General features: G+C 37.3%; 1 protein-coding gene across 1 annotated transcript in view; it reads right to left on the bottom strand.

The window, feature by feature from the left end:
- LOC137987751 (uncharacterized) overlaps positions 1-22,500 on the bottom strand; it is an 81,355-nt gene that overhangs the window by 32,036 nt on the left and 26,819 nt on the right. Inside the window, exons 8-9 of the mRNA XM_068833825.1 lie at positions 8,329-8,400; positions 6,580-6,651 (exon numbers count right to left, since the gene is read on the bottom strand). Of these exons, the coding sequence (XP_068689926.1) occupies positions 6,580-6,651; positions 8,329-8,400 (144 nt within the window). The remainder of the gene's footprint in view (positions 1-6,579; positions 6,652-8,328; positions 8,401-22,500) is intronic.

The following is a 22,500-nucleotide window of genomic DNA, read 5'->3' as shown; positions in this document are numbered from 1 at the left end:
CTACGGCCGCTACATCGACGACTGCATTGGCGCTATTTCATCCAGCAGAGAAGAACTCGATCAATTTATAACCTCCGTCAACTCTTTTCATCCGGCTCTTAAATATACCTGGGAAATTTCGGAAACTTCATTGGCTTTCCTAGATATCAAATTTTCTATTAGAGGCAACGTGCTATGTACTAGTGTGCACTACAAACCTACTGATTCACACAGTTATTTGTTGTATTCATCGTCACATCCATCACATGTCAAGAACTCCATTCCTTATTCTCAATTTCTTAGACTTCGACGTCTATGTAGTGATGACTCCGATTTTTCCAGCAAATCAGAGGAGATGTGCCAGTTCTTCGAAAAACGTGGCTATCCTGTCTCTGTGGTCAAAGCGGGCCATCATCGCGCCCAACAATTTGATCGACAGTCATCACTACAAACGTCACAAAAAGATAAGAATGACAGAATTCCATTCACCCTCACTTTCCATCCTCATAATCACGCAGTCAAAAGCATCATTCTTAGTAATTTTAAATTACTCCAAAATGATCCCGAGACTGGTAGAATCTTTTCGCAACCTCCACTTATTTCATTCAAACGCGACAAAAACGTAGGCAACTTTTTAGTTAGAAGCGCGCTCAAAACCAACGAGCAACCCGGCACTTTCAAATGCGCGCGCTCACGATGCAAAACTTGTCTTTTCATTGTTAACACTAGCAAGATATCGGGACCTAAGCGATCTGTTAAGATCACCGATCGTTTCACATGTACCTCCGCAAATGTCATTTATTGCATAACCTGTACGTTATGCAATAAATGAAACTAGACCCTCTGTGAGGGTATACTGGGTTGCCTGTGGTACGTGTAGCGTTCCAGGCAATTTTTTTCAAGTTGGGGGGTCATTAAGACCTTTTAAGGGGTCACCCAGAAGTCATACCAGAAGAGGCCGTTTGGCTCACAGGTCCTTACACGTTCGTACGACGAAACAGATCCTTTTCTGAGGCTGAGGTTAAAAACCTGGCTACCGGCCTATTAATTAATCATTTGCCAGAAAGAAGAAATTCCTGACCTCTTTAAAAAAAAAATTGACACGCATTGCTTACGTGTGGTAGTGAAGTAACACAGCGATTTATTCCATAATGTCAACTGAGCTGTGTGTTGTCTTCCAGGAGATTCAAGTTGTCCTAGCGTAAATATGTAGCTCTAACAGTGCACGATATTGTTTTGGTTTTGTCTATCATTGTAGTGCCATGGTAGAAGTCTTGGGTAAATAGCCTGAGAAGACATGTGGTTACTAGCAAAGTACTGAACTCAGAAAGATTGAAGAAAATAAATGGGAAGTGAAAAACATTGACTTCTGGTATGACATGTTGACAGTTGTCTTTGCGTAATATTTAGGTCTAACAGTACACGATATTGTTTTGGTATTGTCTATCATTGTAGCGCCATGGTAGAAGTCTTAGATAAATAGCCCCTTGAGAAGACATGTGGTTACTAGCAAAGTACTGAACCCAGAGAGATTGAAGAAAATAAAAAGAATCGAGAAACATTGGCTTCTGGCCTGACGTGTTGATCATGCAACTTCTTTCCACCACAAGTGTAAGCGTCCACTGACAGCATCTGACAAGTTGAAATCTGAAGTTAATCCCTCTCCGGCGGGGTTAGTATCTGTATGGGCGACCTAAGAAATATGCCACTTAGTAACAGAAGCATAGGACCGAAAATTCTATTTTAATGCTATCAAATGCAAACCAAGCAAGATACAGATTTTGTTAGCTTGCTTTATGCAAAACAAATATTGATGTAAAAGTAAATAAATATGGATACACAGATTTTAAGAAGAGCAGAAGGCAGTTTCAGGACGGTCGATCGAGAATAAAATATTTTGCCATCGGTAACAAAATTTACGACATGAAAACAACATTAATTTTGAACCACGAATATAAAAAGTTACCATCAGCGAAAAACATTTTGGGAGATTTTAGTTTTTTTGGTTGTTATTGTACTTTTGGCTGCACCGAGTAAATCGCACATCGAATTCAGCGGGCGCAGTGATCAAGTTACCGCGAAACAGTGAAGCATCTGTGTCAAATGATGCCAAGATACCGGGTTTTTGGGTTTACCTCGGTGTAAAAACCTGTGAAACTTTTTCTTTGTTTTGTTAGCTCGTGGTGGGGTTAGGTTATTGTTTGATGTTTTTTTGCTCTTTTGTTTTCCTTTGTGTTACGTCATCTGTGAGTTTCACAGGTTTTTACACCGAGGATGAGCCGGGTTTTTGTTTTTTTTAGTTTTCTTTTTCTTTCAATTGTTATAAATTTTGACAAGAAATGTGCGAATTCAACACAAAGATCACAATCGCCCAATTCTCAGAGGTTGACCATTGTTTCTGGAAAATCAAAAATTTACTCTCCAAGACAAGGTTATTTATGACCAGGTAATTCCATCGTTTTGGTAATAGCAGCTACTTTATTATTCATCAGCGTCACAATCTTTTGCCGATTTTGGGGGTCATTTTGTTGAAACTCAAGCACGCTTCCAACAGACCTGTTTATTTTCGTGACTTATGCGTTACCACAAAAATTCTCCCCGTATCACATTTCAACACATGTATGCAAATTTGCAAAGCTCGAAAATTACACAACATGATAAATTTACAAAAGCTGGAAATTTCACAGAAACATTTTCCAGCGAAACATTTATTGAAACAAGCAACATATTTGCTATAAGAGGCAAGAAACCCTTCCTATTTCAGTTGCGTGTGTGCAAGCGAAACAATCACAAAGCATATGCAATTAAATAAATTTCTGACAGTTCACATCAAACCCTTTTCGAAAGAACCTTGACCGTACATAATAAAGCACAAAAGAGACAACAAGCTTTCATTCAAATAATTTTTCACTGTCGCATTTACAATTTTTTTTAACCTTTGCAGAGTTGAGTACAAAATGAATGTTACTTGCCGGACAAACAGGCAAACTTTAAATAGATGCGACTTCAGTAAACACTGTGAGACACACAACAGAGATCACAGATCTACTTGTGGTGTTCGATTCCTTCTCTGTCTTTGTTGAACCCGTAAGTTACCAGAGAAATTTCCATTTGGTTTCAGTGTTGTACGTAACACCACCTTGGCGAAATATTAGAAGTACAGCTCATTTTGATTTCGGCTCGACGGGCGAAAGATTCACGCTGTCGAAGTCCATTACTCGTCGCTTTTAAGGTTCCAGATCTTTATGTTTCACCGCCTGTCTTGACGTTCCATTCTTGAGCTCCATATGGGTATATTTCTTTAAAGATATACTAAAACGCCATTCGCGTTACAATGACTTTCGAAGCCATTACAGGTTAATTGTGCAGAGCAAGCTACGCATTACCCCAGCCCCCTCAAACCTAACAAAATACGCAGAGAAGACTCTATGCACACCACTTAGCAGGGGAGTGACAGGCAAGAATTTTCCCGACACGGAAAATAACAAAAAAACCCACGAAATCAAACCGAGATTCCGACTGGGTTTGGCAACCCAGTAATTATACATTGGTGAGACAGGTAGACGACTAGGTGACCGATTCCGCGAACACCTTCGCGATGTTGAGAAGAATGACAAGGATGCATCTAAGCCAGTCGCTCGCCATTTTAATCTGCCTAACCACTCCAAAAAACACATGGCTATCTGCGGCCTTTCCCTACATCTAGGTACGACGGAAAGCCGCAAGAATCTGGAGCAAAAATTCATCTTTCAAATCGGCACCCTTAATCCTCACGGTATTAACGAACGCTTTTCATTTAACTAATATATTCCTACTTTTCACGTTGCCATGTTACCACCAATAGCGTAGCTCCTACTCTACTATAATAACTACACGTAACCCATAATCCCTCGATTCGCTCTGACGAAGGGCTAACGCTTGAAACGTCAGCTTTTAGAATCTCTGTACGGTGGTCAATTTACATTATCAACTCCGTTGATGAACCAAATTTTTGTATACTACTTCCCCAACGACGCAGCACCACAGTTTCTTCAGAAACTACCCCTTCAACAAACTTACAGTTGTTGTAGCGCACTAAGTCCTGAGAAAACATTTTCTGGGAGGTGAGTTATTTCATTGTTATCAAGTGATCTAGAATGAAAAAAATATTAAACCTAATGTCTATGGAAACTAGTCCAAAACTAAGTAACGAAGTTTTAACTCATGTTAACACTACTTTTTAAAGTACACTCAGCAACAGTACAGCATTCGAACTAAAGAAGAACAATTCCATGAACTCAATTTTAGCTTTTATTGCAGTTTCGTTCTTAGCATTCGTTGATCACAGCTTTATTCGATTCTACTTAGATAAAAGCAGTGCAATTAAACCCAAATGATCTCCATGGAGCCCGCGCAATCGACTCAGAGCGATCAAATCAAAGGAAAAATGGATGACAGTGGACAATTCCGTTGTGGAGTATCCATGCGCAAAGCTGTGTCATATTGTGAATTCGAACTAAACAAGAACAATTCAATGAATTTCATTTTAACTTAAATTGCAGTTTCGTTTTCAGCATTTTCTGATCACGGTTTTACTCGATTCTACTTATTTAATAGATAAGAGCAGTACAATTAATCCCAATTGTCCCTCCATAGGGTCTACGGGAAATACTCAGCGCGAACAAATCAAAACAAAAATGGATGAGAGTGGATTTGATAGTTTCAAAGAAAACAATTAAAAAAAAAATAAAACAGAACACCAAAAAGCTGGAAAAATCATGCAAAATCAAAAGTATTTCAACAAAGGTAAACGTTTCTCAGCGAATAATAAGGCAAGAGACTGGCCCTCACCAACTGGCTAACACACGGCCGGAGGAAAAAGTAACAAGAATATTTTTGGCTAGATACTAAGGAGAAGTCTGGCCCTGATTTCTGCTGTTAACGTAGACTTTTGATTTCTGAACAAGGATTTTCATGACCAAATCTGTTCAATTGAAACACATATATTTTTTCGTGAGCGTTAATGAAAAACCTTCTCTTTACGAATCATAAAGTAAAAAATCGAAGTTTTGCGTATAGTGTTCGGAAATAGAGTTTCATGATGTCCCGATTCTTCTAAATTTGGAGGACTTTTCGAGAACTATAAAATCTTTATTTCTAAATAATAATAATAATAATAATATTTACAATAGTAATAAAAATAATAATAATTTTAAACTTACAATATTTTACTGTAAAATAAAAATCTTAACCAAGCTTAATTAAAAATTATAAAAAATTACAAATTTATAGAAAATATTATTTGTCATACCCGTGGTGTACAAAAAGTGTTCATTTCTATAATTCATGCAATCACTTGGAGTAAACACTTATTAAAATATCATTATTATGATTATGATTATTATTACCATTGCTATAGAAATAGTAATAATAGTAATAATAATAATAATGATTCACATTTATTCGAGATCTTGTCATTTCCTCCACGCCAAAACTAATGTTTGTCGGTACTGAGAAATCAACTTGATTTTTTTATGTGCTCCTTTCTTTAAAAGGAGACCTCGCTCAAATGAAAAAAATAGGTGTTACAGAAAAACCAACATGACATACTGGAATAACAGTTAGTATTAAACTTAGAAGGGTAAGGTCCAAATCCACCTTAATTTTAGACCCAGAAAGGGTTATTTATTAGTATTGACTCTTTGTCTAACTCAGCTGTATGACTTGCTTTGTATATAAGTCACACTGAACTCTGTAAAGTAACCAGGCACATAGCTATGGTCAGCTATGTCATAGTTTGAAAGTGTATTTGGGTCAACAAACTTACAGTTCTTGTAGCGCACTAAGTCCTGAGAAAACATTTTCTGGGAGGTGAGTTATTTCATTGTTATAAAGTGATCTAGAATAAAAAAACATGAAACGTAATGTCTATGGAAACTAGTCCGAAACTAAGTAACAAAGTTTTAACTCATGTTAACACTACTTTTTAAAGTACACTCAGCAACAGACAGCATTTGAACTAGATTACTCTAGGAGTCACTCTGAGTGTTAAGGCTAGGCTTCAGTTCTTGGATGAATACCATCTCGTAAACGAGGCAGTCAAAACTGCCTTGCTTACGAGATGCTATTCATCCAAGAACTGAAGCCTAGCCTTAACACTCAGAGTGACTCCATGAGTGCTAAACTCTTTGTTTAGCTTGTAGCTTATTTTTTAATGAACTATTGTTTATCTTGTATTTATAAAAATAGTATTAATATATTCGAGATATTGTCATTTCCTCGGCACCAAAACTAATATTTGTCGGAAGCAATCAACTTGATTTTTTTATGTGCTCCTTTCTTTAATATGGGAACCTCGCTCAAATGAAAAAATAGGTGCTACAAAAAAAACCAACATGACATACCGGAATAACAGTTAGTATTATTCTTAGAAGGCCAAGGTCCAAATCCACCTTAATTTTAGACCCAGAAAGGGTTATTTATTACTATTGACTCTTTGTCTAAGTCAGCTGTATGAGTCGCTTTGTATATAAGTCACACTGTACTCTGTAAACTAACCAGGCACATAGCTATGGTCAGCTATGTCATAGTTTGAAAGTGTATTTGGGTCAACAAACTTACAGTTCTTGTAGCGCACTAAGTCCTGAGAAAACATTTTCTGGGAGGTGAGTTATTTCATTGTTATCAAGTGATCTAGAATGAAAAAAACATGAAACGTAATGTCTATGGAAACTAGTCCAAAACTAAGTAACGAAGTTTTAACTCATGTTAACACTACTTTTTAAAGTACACTCAGCAACAGACAGCATTCGAACTAAACAAGAGCAATTCCATGAACTCAATTTTAGCTTTTATTACAGTTTCGTTCTTAGCATTCGCTGATCACAGCTTTACTCGATTCTACTTAGATAAAAGCAGTATAATTAACCCAAATGACCTCCATGGAGCCTGCGCAATCGACTCAGAGCGATCAAATCAAAGGAAAAATGGATGACAGTGGACAATTCTTTGTGGAGTATCAAAGCGCAAAGCTGTCTCATATTGTGAATTCGAATTAAACAAGAGCAATTCAATGAATTTCATCCTAGCTTATATCGCAGTTTCGTTCTCAGCATTTGCTGATCACAGCTTTACTCGATTCTACTTACTTAATAGATAAGATCAATACAATTAATTCCAATTGTCCTCCATAGGGTCTACGGGAAATACTCAGCGCGAACAAATCAAAACAAAAAAGGATGACAGAGGATTTGATAGTTTCAAAGAAAACAATAAAAAAAACTAAAACAGAACACCAGAATACTGGAAAAATCATACAAAATCAAAAGTATTTAAACAAAGGTAAACGTTCCTCAGGGAATAATAAGGCAAGAGACTGGCCTTCACCAACTGGCTAACCCACTGCAGGAGGAAAAAGTAAGAAGAATATTTTTGGCTAGATACTAAGCAGTACTGGCGCTGGTTTCTGCTGTTAACGTAGACTTCTGATTACTGAACAAGGATTTTCATGACCAAATCTGTTCAATTCAAACACATACATTTTTCCGTGAGCGTTAATGAAAAACCTTCTCTTTACGGATCATAAAGTAAAAAATTGGGATTTTTGCGTATAGTGTTCGCAAATAAAAGAGTTTCATGATGTCCTTATTGTTCTAAATTTGGAGGACTTTTCGAGAACTATATAATCTTTATTTCTAAATAATAATAATAATAATAAGAATAATAATAATAATTACAATAGTAAAAATAATAATAATTTTAAACTTACAATATTTTATACTAAAATAAATATGTTAACCGAGCTGAATTAGACATTATAAAAAATTACAAATTTATAGAAAATATTATTTGTTTTACCCGTGGTGTACAAAACGTGTTCATTTCTATAATTCATGCAATCATTTGGAGTAAACACTTATTAAAATATCATTATTATGATTATGATTATTATTACTATTGTTATAGAAATAGTAATAATAGTAATAATAATAATGATTCGCATTTATTCCAGATATTGTCATTTCCTCGACGCCAAAATTAATGATTGTCGGTACTGAGAAATGAACTTGATTTTTTTATGTGCTCCTTCTTTAATAAGGGAACCTCGCTTAAATGAAAAAAAAGGGGTTACAAAAAGAACCAACATGACATACAGGAATAACAGTTAGTATTATTCGTAGAAGGGTAAGGTCCAAATCCACCTTAATTTTAGACCCAGAAAGGGTTATTTATTAGTATTGACTCTTTGTCTAAATCAGCTGTATGAGTTGCTTTGTATACAAGTCACACTGTACTCTGTAAAGTAACCAGGCACATAGCTATGGTCAGCTATGTCATAGTTTGAAAGTGTATTTGGGTCAACAAACTTACAGTTCTTGTAGCGCACTAAGTCCTGAGAAAACATTTTCTGGGAGGTGAGTTATTTCATTGTTATAAATCCATCTACAATAAAAAAAAAACATGAAACGTAATGTCTATGGAAACTAGTCCAAAACTAAGTAACGAAGTTTTAACTCATGTTAACACTACTTTTTAAACTACACTCAGCAACAGTACAGCATTCAAACTAAACAAGAACATTTCCATGAACTCAATTTTAGCTTTTATTGCAGTTTCGTTGTTAGGATTCGCTGATCGTAGCTTTACTCGATTCTACTTAGATAAGAGCAGTACAATTAAACCCAAATGACCTCCATGGATCCCGCGCAATCGACTCAGAGCGATCAAATCAAAGAAAAAATGGATGACAGTGGACAATTCTTTGTGGAGTATCCATGCGCAAAGCTGTCTCATATTGTGAATTCGAAAACAAGAATAATTCAATGAATTTCATTTTACCTTATATTGCGGTTTCGTTTTCAGCATTTTCTGATCACGGTTTTACTCGATTCTACTTACTTAATAGATAAGAGCAATACAATTAATTCCAATTGTGCTTCATAGGGTCTACGGGAAATACTCAGCGCGAACAAATCAAAACAAAAATGGATGACAGTGCATTTGATAGTTTCAAAGAAAACAATAAAAAAAAACTAAAACAGAACACCAGAAAGCTGGAAAAATCATACAAAATCAGAAGTATTTAAACAAAGGTAAAGGTTTCTCAGCGAATATAAAGGCAAGAGACTGGCCCTCACCAACTGGCTAACGCGCAGCAGGAGGAAAAAGTAAGAAGAATATTTTTGGCTAGATACTAAGGAGAACTGTCCCTGGTTTTTGCTGTTGACGTAGACTTCTGATTTCTGAACGAGGGTTTTTATGACCAAATCTGTGCAATTGAAACAGGTACATTTTTCCGTGAGCGTTTATGAAAAACCTTCTCTTTACGGATCATAAAGTAAAAAATCGAAGTTTTTCCGTAAAGTGTTCGCAAAGAATAGAGTTTCATGATGTCCTGATTGTTCTAAATTTGGAGGAATTTTCGAGAACTATAAAATCTTTCTTTATAAATAATAATAATAATAATAATAATAATAATAATATTTACAATAGTAATAATATTAAAAATAATTTAAACTTACAATATTTTACACTAAAATAAATATCTTAACCAAGCTTAATTAGACAATATAAAAAATTACAAATTTATAGAAAATATTATTTGTTATACCCGTGGTGTACAAAAAGTGTTCATTTCTATAATTTATGCAATCATTTGGAGTAAACACTTTTTAAAATATCATTATTATCATTATGATTATTATTACCATTGCTATAGAAATAGTAATAATAGTAATAATAATAATGATTCCCATTTATTCGAGATATTGTCATTTCTTCGATGCCAAAACTAATGTTTGTCGGTACTGAGAAATCAACTTGATTTCTTTATGTTCTCCTTTCTTTAATAAGGGGACCTCGCTCAAATGAAAAAAATAGGTGTTAGAAAAAGAACCAACATGACATACTGGAATAACAGTTAGTATTAAACTTAGAAGGCTAAGGTCCAAATACACCTTAATTTTAGACCGAGAAAGGGTTATTTATTACTATTGACTCTTTGTTTAAATCAGCTGTATGAGTCGCTTTGTATATTAGTCACACTGCACTCTGTAAAGTAACCAGGCACATAGCTATGGTCAGCTCTGTCATAGTTTGAAAGTGTGTTCGGGTCAACAAACTTACAGGGATTGTAGCGTCCTAAGTCCTGAGAAAACATTTTCTGGGAGGTGAGTTATTTCATTGTTATAAAGCCCTCTAGAATAAAAAAAACATGAAACGTAATGTATATGAAAACTAGTCAGAAACTGATCACAGCTTTACTCGATTCTACTTAGATAAGAGCAGTACAATTAAACCCAAATGACCTCCATGTTCCCGTGCAATCGACTCAGAGCGATCAAATCAAAGGAAAAATGGATGGCAGAGGACAATTCTTTGTGGAGTATGCACGCGCAAAGCTGTGTCATATTGTAAATTCGAATTAACAAGAACAATTCAATGAATTTCGTTTTAGCTTATATTGCAGTTTCGTTCTCAGCATTTGCTGATCACGGCCTTACTTGATTCTACTTACTGAATAGATAAGAGCAATACAATTAATTCCAATTATCCTCCATAGGGTCTATGGGAACGACTCAGCGCGAACAAATCAAAACAAAAATGGATGACAGTGGATTTGATAGTTTTAAAGAAAACAATAACAAAAACTAAAACAGAACACCAAAAAGCTGGAAAAATCATACAAAATCAAAAGTATTTAAACAAAGGTAAACCTTTCTCAGGGAATAATAAGGCAAGAGACTGGCCCTCACCAACTGGATAACGCCCGGCCGGAGGAAAAAGTAAGAAGAATATTTCTAAGCAGATGCTATGGAGTTGCCTTAGTTTGTGCTGTTAACGTACACTTTTGATTTCTGAACAAGGATTTTAATGACCAAATCAGTGCAATTGAAACACATACATTTTTCCGCGAGCATTAATGAAAAATTTCTCTGTTTTCGCGCATAGTGTTCGGAAATAATAGAATTTCATGATGTCCTGAATGTTCTAAATTTAGAGGACTTTTTGAGAACTATAAAATCTTTACTTGTAAATAAAAATAATAATAATAATAATAATACTAATAACAATAATAATAATAATAATAATATGATGATGATTGAGGTAACGCGGCCGGAGGAAAAAGTAAGAAGAATATTTCTAGCCAGATACTAAGGAGTACTGGCCCTGGTTTCTGCTGTTAACGTAGACTTCTAATTTCTGAAGATGGATTTTCATGACCAAATCTGTTCAATTGAAACACATACATTTTTCCGTGAGCGTTTATGAAAAACCTTCTCTTTACGAATCATAAAGTAAAAAATCGAAGTTTTTGCGTATAGTGTTCGGAAATAATAAAGTTTTATAATGTCCTGATTGTTCTAAATTTGGAGGACTTTTCGAGAACTACAAAATCTTTATTTCTAAATAATAATAATAATAATAATAATAATATTATTATTATTGTCCTCCATAGGGTCTACGGCAACGACTCAGCACGAACAAATCAAAACAAAAATGGATGACAGTGGATTTGATAGTTTCAAAGAAAACAATAACAAAAACTAAAACAGAACACCAAAAAGGTGGAAAAATCACACAAAATCAAAAGTATTTAAACAAAGGTAAACATTTCTCAGCAAATAATAAGGCAAGAGACTGGCCCTCACCAACTGGCTAACGCGCGGGCGGAGGAAAAAGTAAGAAGAATATTTCTAACCAGATGCTAAGGAGTTGCCTTAGTTTGTGCTGTTAACGTAGACTTCTGATTTCTGAACAAGGATTTTAATGAACAAATCAGTGCAATTGAAACACATACATTTTTCCACGAGCATTAATGAAAAATTTCTCTGTTTTCGCGCATAGTGTTCGGAAATAATAGAATTTCATGATGTTCTAAATTTAGAGGACTTTTTGAGAACTATAAAATCTTTATTTCTAAATAATAATAATAATAATAATAATATGATGATGATGATTGAGGTAACATGTCCTTTTGATACGAGAATCCTGGAAGCAGAAACAGAGAAAATTAGCCGTTACCAAAACCTAAAATATGAATTGGAACGAATTTGGAACTGTAAAGAATTTAAAGTTATACCTATTGTGATTGGATCGCTGGGGACAATCTCTAAAACATTCGAATCTTGGCTAACTCAAGTCAGCGAAAAAATTCATTTCGGAACGCTACAAAAAGCTTGCCTCCTTGGAACTTCAACTTCAACTTATATCCATGGTGTATAAAACGTGTTCGTTTCTATAATTCATGGAACCATTTGGACAAAATACTTATTAAAATATCATTGTCATCATTATCATTATTACTATAAAAAATAGTAATAATAGTAATAATCATACGAATTTATTCGATATATTGTCATTTCCTGGACCCCAAAACTAATGTTTGCTTTGGTTTGCTACATGGCATTGGCAGACGAACTGTGCAGACGCTACGGGCGAATGACCTTCACACGGTCAGCGACCTTGCTCCAGTTATTGCTATCTTGGAAATAGGTTCTAACGACCTTTTGAAACTTCCACCGGAGACGGTCGGCTCTGCGATCGAAGATCTGGTGCGTCTGCCTAAGTGCGTTTATCAGTAGCATTTTCTTTCCGCATGCTATGTCGCAACAGTTCTGAACCAATATGTTAGTATTGTTTTAGCTGATTTACCCAATGCTTTTTGTTGTCGCCATCCTGAGTTCAATAATCCCATAAAGATTTCTATTTAGCGGACAAAGTTGACTCAAATCCATCCGGACAGTAAAGCTGTCGGTCTTCACGAGAATTGACCCATTGTTTACACGCTGGCTTTTAGTCATGTTTGATAATTTTCTTTGAAATGATTTTTGGTTCTTATTTTTGGCCTTTTTATTGGCCTTCTATGTATTTCAGGAGGAATTCAACCTCATTTGTTAACAAATTGGCTGTTATTTGCATAGTAATGTTTTAGGTTCTCTATGTTTGATCTTTTATTGTGAACCATTCATTTTCACCAGCAGTGTTTCCATATCTCTTGCTGTGTTCGCAAATTTCTCTCTAGTCATATGTAGTTATGATTGAATAATTTTGTGCTGGTCGCATGTAGTTATGCTGGCTTCTGCTAGTGGTATATGCACATGTAGTTATGCTGGCTGGTGATTGGTTATATGTAGTTATCCTAGCTTGATTTCTTTCATAGCCATGCATATGTAGGTATGCTGGCTTGTGGCTAGTGATATGTAGTTATCCTAGTGTTATTTCTTTCATAGCTATGCATATGTAGTTATGCTGGCTTGTGGCTTGTGATATGTAGATATCCAAGCCTTGTTTTTCTATGGTCAGCCATATATAGTTATGCTGGCTTGTGGCTAGTCATATGTAGTTATGCTAGCTTTGTTTTTCTTTTCTGGCATCAAGTGTCAACCAACGCGTCGACTTTGTGTCTTGACACGGTTTAGTGTTCCTGCCAGGTTAATTTTAAATCTCCTTGCCCACTTCACCCTTTCGATCTCATTTAGTATAATACTAGTCTTCCTGCTTTGTTTTTCGTTTGGTTCTGGGTGCTGTTTTGGTTTTGCAGATTGTCATCATGCCAAAAGCCAAGTCCAGTCGCTGTACATCTTAACTACCCTCATGAAACGTAGCAGCCCTCGATCTAGTGTCTAAGCCAGCGGCGCGGCTGTTCGGGCTGTTCTTGCAAGGACAGAACGGTCAACACAAGTTCAGTCTATCGCATTAGTGCCTGACCCTGATGTCTCTACCCACCCAAATGAGTCTGTGCTAGAAGAGCCGGTGCAATCCATGTTATCACCGCAGTGTATGGAGACCTTGATGACCCAGGTTGCAGAAGAAGTTTCTTGTCGTTTATCTCCTGCTGAGGCTTCCAGCAATCCGTCTCCAGCAGCATTATCAACTTTACAAGAGGTTCCAGTCACTTCCCCCGTTGGCCAGCAATCCGGCCCGTCAGCAATCTTGCATTCCTTTCAAAAATCACTGAAAAGGCATTTGCACAAGCTAGCTGCACTACAAATCTCCGATCACGTGTCGTCCAATCAAATGCTTCCGGAATTTCAATCAGCCTACCGAAAAAATTACAGTACGGAAACTGCCTTACTGCGCATGCGCAACGACATAGTCGTCAACATGAACAAACAACAAGTCACATTACTAGTGTTCCTAGATTTAAGCGCTGCTTTCGACACAGTAGACCATGACATATTACTGCGGCGCCTGAAATACAAATTTGTAATTAAAGATCAAGCAGTAACGTGGTTCAAATCCTATCTGTCGAATAGATCCCAGCGTATTGTAATCGGCAGTGCAAAGTCGGACAGTTTTGATTTGAAGTTTGGTGTGCCACAGGGCTCCTGTCTTGGCCCAATGCTGTTCTCCCTTTACACCAGTGAGCTATTTGATGTGATTAGCCAGCACCTGCCAACAGCGCACAGTTATGCCGATGATACTGGTAACTATCTGGCTTTCAATCCAAATGATGATTTCAATCAAGACGCCGCCATTGTAGCAATGAAAGCGTGCCTCTGTGACATCGGTAACTGGATGATCAATGATAAACTCATGATCAATGATTCCAAAACAGCGTTTATGCTCATTGGGACGAAGGCGCAGCTGCAGAAAACTAAACGCGCTACTCTAAGTATTGGCGAATCCATCGTCTCTCCGAGTACGGAGCCCCTTAGAAACTTAGGGGCCTGGTTTGACAGCCATTTCAACCTGAACTTCAACATAACCAAAACGTGTAGGAGTGCTTTTTTTCATCTTCACAACATTAGACGCGTCAGAAAATATCTAAGTATAGAATCTGCCGATAAATTAATCCACGCTTTCATCACAAGCAGATTGGACTATTGTAATTCACTTTTATACGGACTACCCTACTGCGCTCTCACTAAACTGCAGCGTGTTCAAAACACAGCTGCAAGAGTCCTATATCTAGCACCACGGTATTGCCATATCACACCTATATTATACAAATTACACTGGCTACCTGTAACGTTTAGAATAGATTATACGATTATTATAATGACTCACAAAGCAATCCATGGTACCGATCCTAATTATTTATCATCTCTCGTAAATTTTAAACCTAATTCTTCCTACAGCCTCAGATCAAATAACAAATATCTGCTTTCAAATCCAGATTGGCCTCCTCCCAAAGCTGTTGTCAAATTATTTTCAATATGCTAGTAATGTTCACAACTACAATACCAGGTATGCATCGAAACAAAACCTTTACGTAAAAAAAAGTGCGAACTAACACGGGAAAACAAAGAATCGGATATGCTGCATGTATTGTAAGGGGCAAAATTCCCTCAAACGTTAAAGAACTAAATGTATACCAATTCTCAAAACAACTCAAACCTCATTTACTGTCAGAACAACATAGTTAAACATAACTTAAGCATATACTGTTTCTCTCTTATTGCATTATACCTTTAAAATTGCTTCTTCGAAGATTCTATCTCAATTCTTCACAACTTTGAAAATCTGGAGAACTGGCTAGAAAATCTTAGGATTCTTTCAGCTCCAGACTTTTAAGTACAAAAATATTATCTTTTTTCTATTTATGCATATGTATGTAATTAAGTACAAAGCGAATAAAGGTGTTGTTGTTGTTGTTGTTGTTGTTGTTGTAGATTTCAGGACTCTCCCTACTCTTGGCGATCGAGCCTTTGTGGCTGCCGCACCAATACTGTGGAATAATGTTCCGTTCGATCTTTGATGCACTTCCAATTTTAGAGTTTTTAAACGTAATTTGAAGACTCATCTTTTTAAAAAAGCTTTTTCTGATATAGTATTGTAATTTGTAGACTAGATATTTATTCATTCGTGTAATTTTGACTATATAGTGTTATATTTTATATACTGGTCATATATTGCTCTTATATTGTAAGGAGCATTTGAAAACTGCATAGTTGAATTTGCGCGGTATAAATAAATGTTATTATTATTATTATTATTATTATTATTATTATTATTATTATTATTATAAATAACCGTTAATAATTCAGAGAGTAGTTTAACTCCCTCTATTTGCTTTGAACCATTGTCTAAAAACAAAAAAATTAATGACATTTGAAACAACGCTAAGCAGTTTTCGTGTTTTTGTGGGGGCTTACACAAAAAAACTCCTTTATAAGGCACCCGCTCTCATGAAATATGGGGAGATAATCCAGCACTTGGCTGGGAGGGGCAACAACTGGACATTTTACGACGAGAATTTTCGTGCTGCTCTTGCCTGGGATCGAATCTATGGTGAGTTGTGGGTTAAGTCGCAAGTTTCCCTGCGATGACCACTCCAAAACCCAGCTCATCCACCAAAAGGAAGGCAGATTTTGTCCCGAAAGGACATTGTTTTAAATTCCATAAGGATCGAAACTGCGAGGGGTCACATCCAATTTCAAAATGCACTTTTCGTGGCTCATCAAGAATTACCAGTTCTCAGCTCCGACCTGCCAAGTCCTCACCCTCCCAGCCTCCCCACTCCAATAAAAGTTAAGAGATTAGGTTTTCTTTTAGATAGGTACAACCCTTCCACTGTTGAATTTTTGTCATTTGGTTTTACTCAGGGTTTTCCGGTTCACTTTCAAGGGGAGCGTAAATCTCGAACAGCTACGAATTTAATGTCACCTCTGGATAACCCTGAAACTGTTGATGCTAAGCTCCAAAAAGAGCTGGAAGCCCATAGATTGGCAGGTCCTTCCCAGTCCCCTCCTCTGACTGCCCTCTGGATTCACCTCTCGGCCTAGTCCCAAAAAAGGTTCTGGGTGAATTTCGCTTAATCCATCATTTGTCTTTTCCTAACGGTTTCTTTGTTAACGACGGCATTTCCTCAGATCATACCAGTGTTAAATATGCTACAATTGATGAGACAATCCAACTGATTAAAAATGCTAGTCCAGGTTGTTTTTTGGGCAAGACAGATGTTAAAAATGCATTCCGGATTATCCCCATTCATCCTGATGATTACGGTCTCCTTGGGATGCAGTGGAGGCGGCTGTATTACTATGACCGATGCATGCCAATGGGTTGTTCCTCTTCCTGCTTAACTTTTGAAATGATTAGCACTGCTGTGGAATCGATTGCTCGTCATAAGCTAAAACTTGATTACATTTTACACATCCGGCTTGATGATTACCTCCTAGTTCCTATTACTGAGCAACTCTGTCAACAACAGTTGGATTTGTTAATGTCACTTTGCTCTTACCTGGGTATTCCCATAGCACCAGAGAAGACGTGTGGCCCTTCCACTACCATGTATTTTGCGGGTATTGAGTTGGCCTCCCTTATTTTGGAGGCTCGTTTACCTCGTGATACGATAGCAAAGTGTCTTTCCCACATCTCAGATTTTATCCACCGCAAAAAGGTCACCTTAATAATACCTGACCTGCTAAACACCCTTACTCACAGTCGGAGACTGAATTGCTAAGGCACCGAAAGAGCTGTGCTGTCGGCTAGGCGCACGGCCCCTGAATACGACCAATGTATGACCTCGGAGCACAGCACCACAGCCAGATAGAATAGGCTGCGAGTCGATTTTTCTGAGGGAGGAAAACCGGAGTACCCGGAGAAAAGCCCTCGGAGTCAGGTTGAGATCGACTGAAACTCAGCCCACGTACGATATCGGGGTCGAGAGTTGAACCCGGCTCGCAGAGGTGGAAAGCACGGTTGCTAACCACTAAGCCATCCTGACTCCCCAAGAGAGTGCAGGTGCAGTCCCTCAACGGCCTCTTAAATTTTGCTTGTTCAGTGATAAGGCCAGGTCGAGCCCTTTTAATACGTCTAATTGACTTGACGGTGGGTGTGCGTTTGCCGGATCATTACATTAGACTTAATCGCGAGGTAAAAGAGGATCTCAAAACATTGCTGTCCTTTTTCCTGGATTTCAATGGAAGGTCTTTATTCTTGGAAGACTTATGTCTCGATTCCTCCAAATTAAATCTACTTACCGATGCCTCTGGTGCACATGGTTTTGGTGCTATATTTGGGCCCCACTGGACCAGAATATTGCGACTCTAGAGTTTTATCCTATTGTCTAAAGTCTGTACCTTTGGGGCGAAGCCATGGGTAATCAGTGCATATTGCTTTTTTTACTGATAATGAATCCTTGGTTCACTTGATCAACAGACAAACATGCCAGGATAAATATTTGATGGCCTTTGTTTGGAAGCTTGTTTCAATATGTTTACATCACAATATTCTTTGCAAGGCTAAGCACATCCGGGGAGTTCATAACAACCTAGCTGATGCTCTGTCTCGCTTGCAGGTGCAGACCTTCAGACAACTAGCTCCAGCTCACGTGGACCCCTTGCCTACAAGATTTCCCAGCATCGGCAGCCTCAGAATTGGGTTCAATAGTGTCCATGCTCGCTAGTTCCAGCCTCCAACCTTCCTCTATTCCAACTTATGTGACCTCTTATATCTTTCGGATTTTTGGCAAGTAAAGATGCTTTTGTTTTTGTCCAAATTTTTGGGGGCTGCATTTCCCTCGGGTGGGGTGGCAGTATGATATCCATCATTCTGCATGGCGAGTTTTGTGCCCTCGCCTTTACTGGGCTCATTACATTTTTTCTTGAACCAATTATTTTTGTAATTAAATGAATAACTTTATTGATTAAACGGGCTGTGGGCCTTTGTCCTAAGCCATTTCACTCCACTTGGTGGTTACTACCTTTTTTCTGAATGCTCAGTAAAAGAGCTCAGGTAATGCAGCAGCAACATTCAAAGGTATTCCTTACTAGGCATAAAGAGATTATTTGTCTAACAAATAGAATTTTTGTTTTTCTCCCTGGGCCTTTGCTCTGAGCCATTTCACTCCACTTATGAACTTTACTCCGCTCGCCTGGTTTCTGGATATTTACCTCCAGATAAACCTTACTTGACATGTTAACAAGAAAAGTCAACCGGGGATAAGTTCTCAAACCTAAGCGAAGTCTTTATTCGAAATCCGTGACCGGTCGGCACGCATTATTTTGCAAGCGAAAACTGACTAACAACACAATATGATAATTACACGTGTTCTGTTGGCACCTATTGTCTTGCAAATAACCGACTCTCAAAAGAACGGACTCGAAATCTCCGACTTCCCATTGGTTGATTTTTGGTTGCGCGTAATTTCAAACTGATATAAAGAGCACTGAAGTCACTTTTGGTCAAACTCCCGCTCGCAACAACTCGAGCACTAGTAAAAGCAACTGATGAAGGAAGTCACATAAGTTTCCGAAACCGGTCTTGCTATAACAAAGCAGTTCTTATGAGAACTCAATGGCCAACTTTGATGACAACGAGATCATCGCCATGCTCGCAAATATTACAAAATCCCCAAATGGTTGCTTATCGGAAGGACAACTCTCTGAAACACTATTTTGTTAGAGCAAGAATTCCTTCACTTTAACTTATCAACCAGGAGTTATATACGGTAAGGGTCGAGTGACAGCGTTACAGCAAACAAGATCAGGTAATGCAGCCCAACATTTAAGGTATTCCTCATTTGTAGAGGGAGAAAGGGCATAAATAGGTGTTACAAAAAGGATAAAATGACATACTGGAATAACAGTTAGTAATAATATTACAAGACTAAGTTCTAAACGCATCTTTAATTTTAGACCCATTTATTACTATTGAAACTTAGTTTAAATCAGCTGTGTAAATCGCTTTGTAAGTAAGTCACACTGTTCTTTATGCAGTGACCAGGCAAATAGCTATGTCATATTGTGAAAGCCGAGTTTATTTGGGCCCACACAATTACGGCGCAGTTAGCCTTGTGAGTCCTAAGAACACATTTTCTGGGAGTTGAGTATTTCATTGCTATCAAGATCTCTGGAAATGAAAATAAGAAACCTAATGTATATTAAAACTAGTCCAAAACTAAGTAGCGAAGTTTTAACTCATGTTAACACTACTTTTTAAAGTACACTCAGCAACAGTACAGAATTCGAATTAAACAAGAACAATTCCATGCATTCAATTTTAGCTTTTATTGCAGTTTCGTTATTAGCATTCGCTAATCACAGCTTTACTCAATTCTACTTAGATAAGAGCAGGACAATTAAACCCAAATGACCTCCATGGAGCCCGCGCAATCGATTCAGAGCGATCAAATCAAAGGAAAAATGGATCGACAGTGGACAATTCTTTGTGGAGTATCCAGGCCCAATGCTTTGTCATATTGTGAATTCGAATTAAACAAGAATAATTCAATGAATTTCATTTTAGCTTATGTTGCGGTTTCGTTCTCAGCATTTGCTGATTACGGTTTTACTCGATTCTACTTACTTAATAGATAAGAGCAGTACAATTAATTCCAGTTGTCCTCCATAGGGTCTACGGGAACGACTCAGCGCAAACAAATCAAAACAAAAATGGATGACAGTGGATTTGATAGTTTCAAAGAAAACAACAACAAAAACTAAAACAGAACACCAAAAAGCTCGAAAAATCATACAAAATCAAAAGTATTCAAACAAAGGTAAACGTTTCTCAGCGAATAGTAAGACAAGACACTGGCCCTCACCAACTGGCTAATGCGCGGGCGGAGGAAAGAGTAAGAAGAATATTTCTAGCCAGATGCTAAGGAGTTGCCTTAGTGTGTGCTGTTAACGTAGATTTCTGATTTCTGAACAAGGATTTTAATGACCAAATCAGTGCAATTGAAACACATACATTTTTCCGTGAGCATTAATGAAAAACTTTCTCTGTACGGATCTAATCATAGAGTAAAAAATCGAAGTTTTCGCGCATAGTGTTCGGAAATAATAGAGTTTCATGATGTCCTGATTGTTCTAAATTTAGAGGACTTTTTGAGAACTATAAAATCTTTATTTCTAAATAATAATAATAATAATAATAATAATAATAATAATAATATGATTATTGAGGTAACATGTCCTTTTTATACGAGAATCCTGGAAGCAGAAACAGAGAAAAGTAGTAGTTATCAAGACCTAAAATATGAATGGGAACGAACTTGGCACTGTAAAGGAGTTAAAGTTATACCTATTGTGATTGGATCGTTGGGACAATCTCTAAAACATTCGAATCTTGGCTAACTCAAGTCAGCGAAAAACAAAAAGCTTGCCTCCTGGGAACTTCAACTTCAACTTATATCCGTGGTGCATAAAAAGTGTTCGTTTCTATAATTCATGGAACCATTTGGACAAAATACTTATTAAAATATCATTGTCATCATTATCATTATTACTATAGAAAATAGTAAAATAGTAATAATCATACGAATTTATTCGATATATTGTCATTTCCTGGACCCCAAAACTAATGTTTGCTTCGGTTTGCTTACATGGCATTGGAGGACGAACTGTGCAGACGCTACGGGCGAATGACCTTCACGCGGTCAGGGACCTTGCTCCAGATATTGCTATCTTGGAAATAGGTTCTAACGACCTTTTGAAACTTCCACCAGAGACGGTCGGCTCTGCGATCGAAGATCTGGTGCGTTTGCCTAAGTGCGATTTTTCAGTAGCATTTTCTTTCCGCATGCTATGTCGTTTTGGCACAACGCAACGGTTCTGAACCAATATGTTAGTGTTGTTTTAGCTGATTTACCCAATGTTTTTTGTTGTCGTCATCCTTAGTTCAATAATCCCCATAAAGATTTCTATTTAGCGGACAGAGTTCACTCAAATCCATCCGGACAGTAAAGCTGTCGGTCTTGAAATGGCCCATTCTTTTTCACGCTGGCTTTTAGTCATGTTTGATAATTTTCTTCGAAATGATTTTTGGCTCTTATTTTTGGCCTTTTTATTGGCCTTCTATGTATTTCAGGAGGAATTCAACCTCATTTGTTAACAAATTGGCTGTTATTTGCATAGTAATGTTTTAGGTTCTCTATGTTTGATCTTTTATTGTGAGCCATTCATTTTCACCAGCAGGGTTTCATATCTCTTGCTATGTTCGCAAATTTCTCTCTAGTCGTATGTAGTTATGATTGAATAATTTTGTGCTGGTCGCATGTAGTTATGCTGGCTTCTGCTAGTGGTATATGCACATGTAGTCATGCTGGCTGGTGATTGGTTATATGTAGTTATCCTAGCTTGATTTCTTTCATAGCCATGCGTATGTAGGTATGCTGGCTTGTGGCTAGTGATATGCAGTTATCCCAGTGTTATTTCTTTCATAGCTATGCATATGTAGTTATGCTGGCTTGTGGCTTGTAATATGTAGATATCGTAGCCTTGTTCTTTTATGGTCAGCCATATATAGTTATGCTGGCTTGTGGCTAGTCATATGTAGTTATGCTAGCTTTGTTTTTCTTTTCTGGCATCAAGGGTCAACCAACGTGTCGACTTTGTGTCTTTAAATGGTTTTGTGTGCCTGCCAGGTTAATTTTTAATTTCCTTGCCCACTTCACCCTTTCGATCTCATTTAGTATAATACTAGTCTTCCTGCTTTAGTTTTTGTTTGGTTCTGGGTCCTGTTTTGGTTTTTCAGATTGTCATCATGCCAAAAGCCAAGTCCAGTCGCTGTACATCTTAACTACCCTCATGAAACGTAGCAGCCCTCGATCTGGTGTCTAAGCCAGCAGCGCAGCTGTTCGGGCTGTTC

Source organism: Montipora foliosa, unplaced genomic scaffold, assembly GCF_036669935.1.
Source record: "Montipora foliosa isolate CH-2021 unplaced genomic scaffold, ASM3666993v2 scaffold_388, whole genome shotgun sequence".
Lineage (NCBI taxonomy): Eukaryota > Metazoa > Cnidaria > Anthozoa > Scleractinia > Acroporidae > Montipora > Montipora foliosa.
The sequence above is the reverse complement of the archived record's forward strand: the minus strand, read 5'-3'. Positions and strand labels throughout refer to the sequence as shown.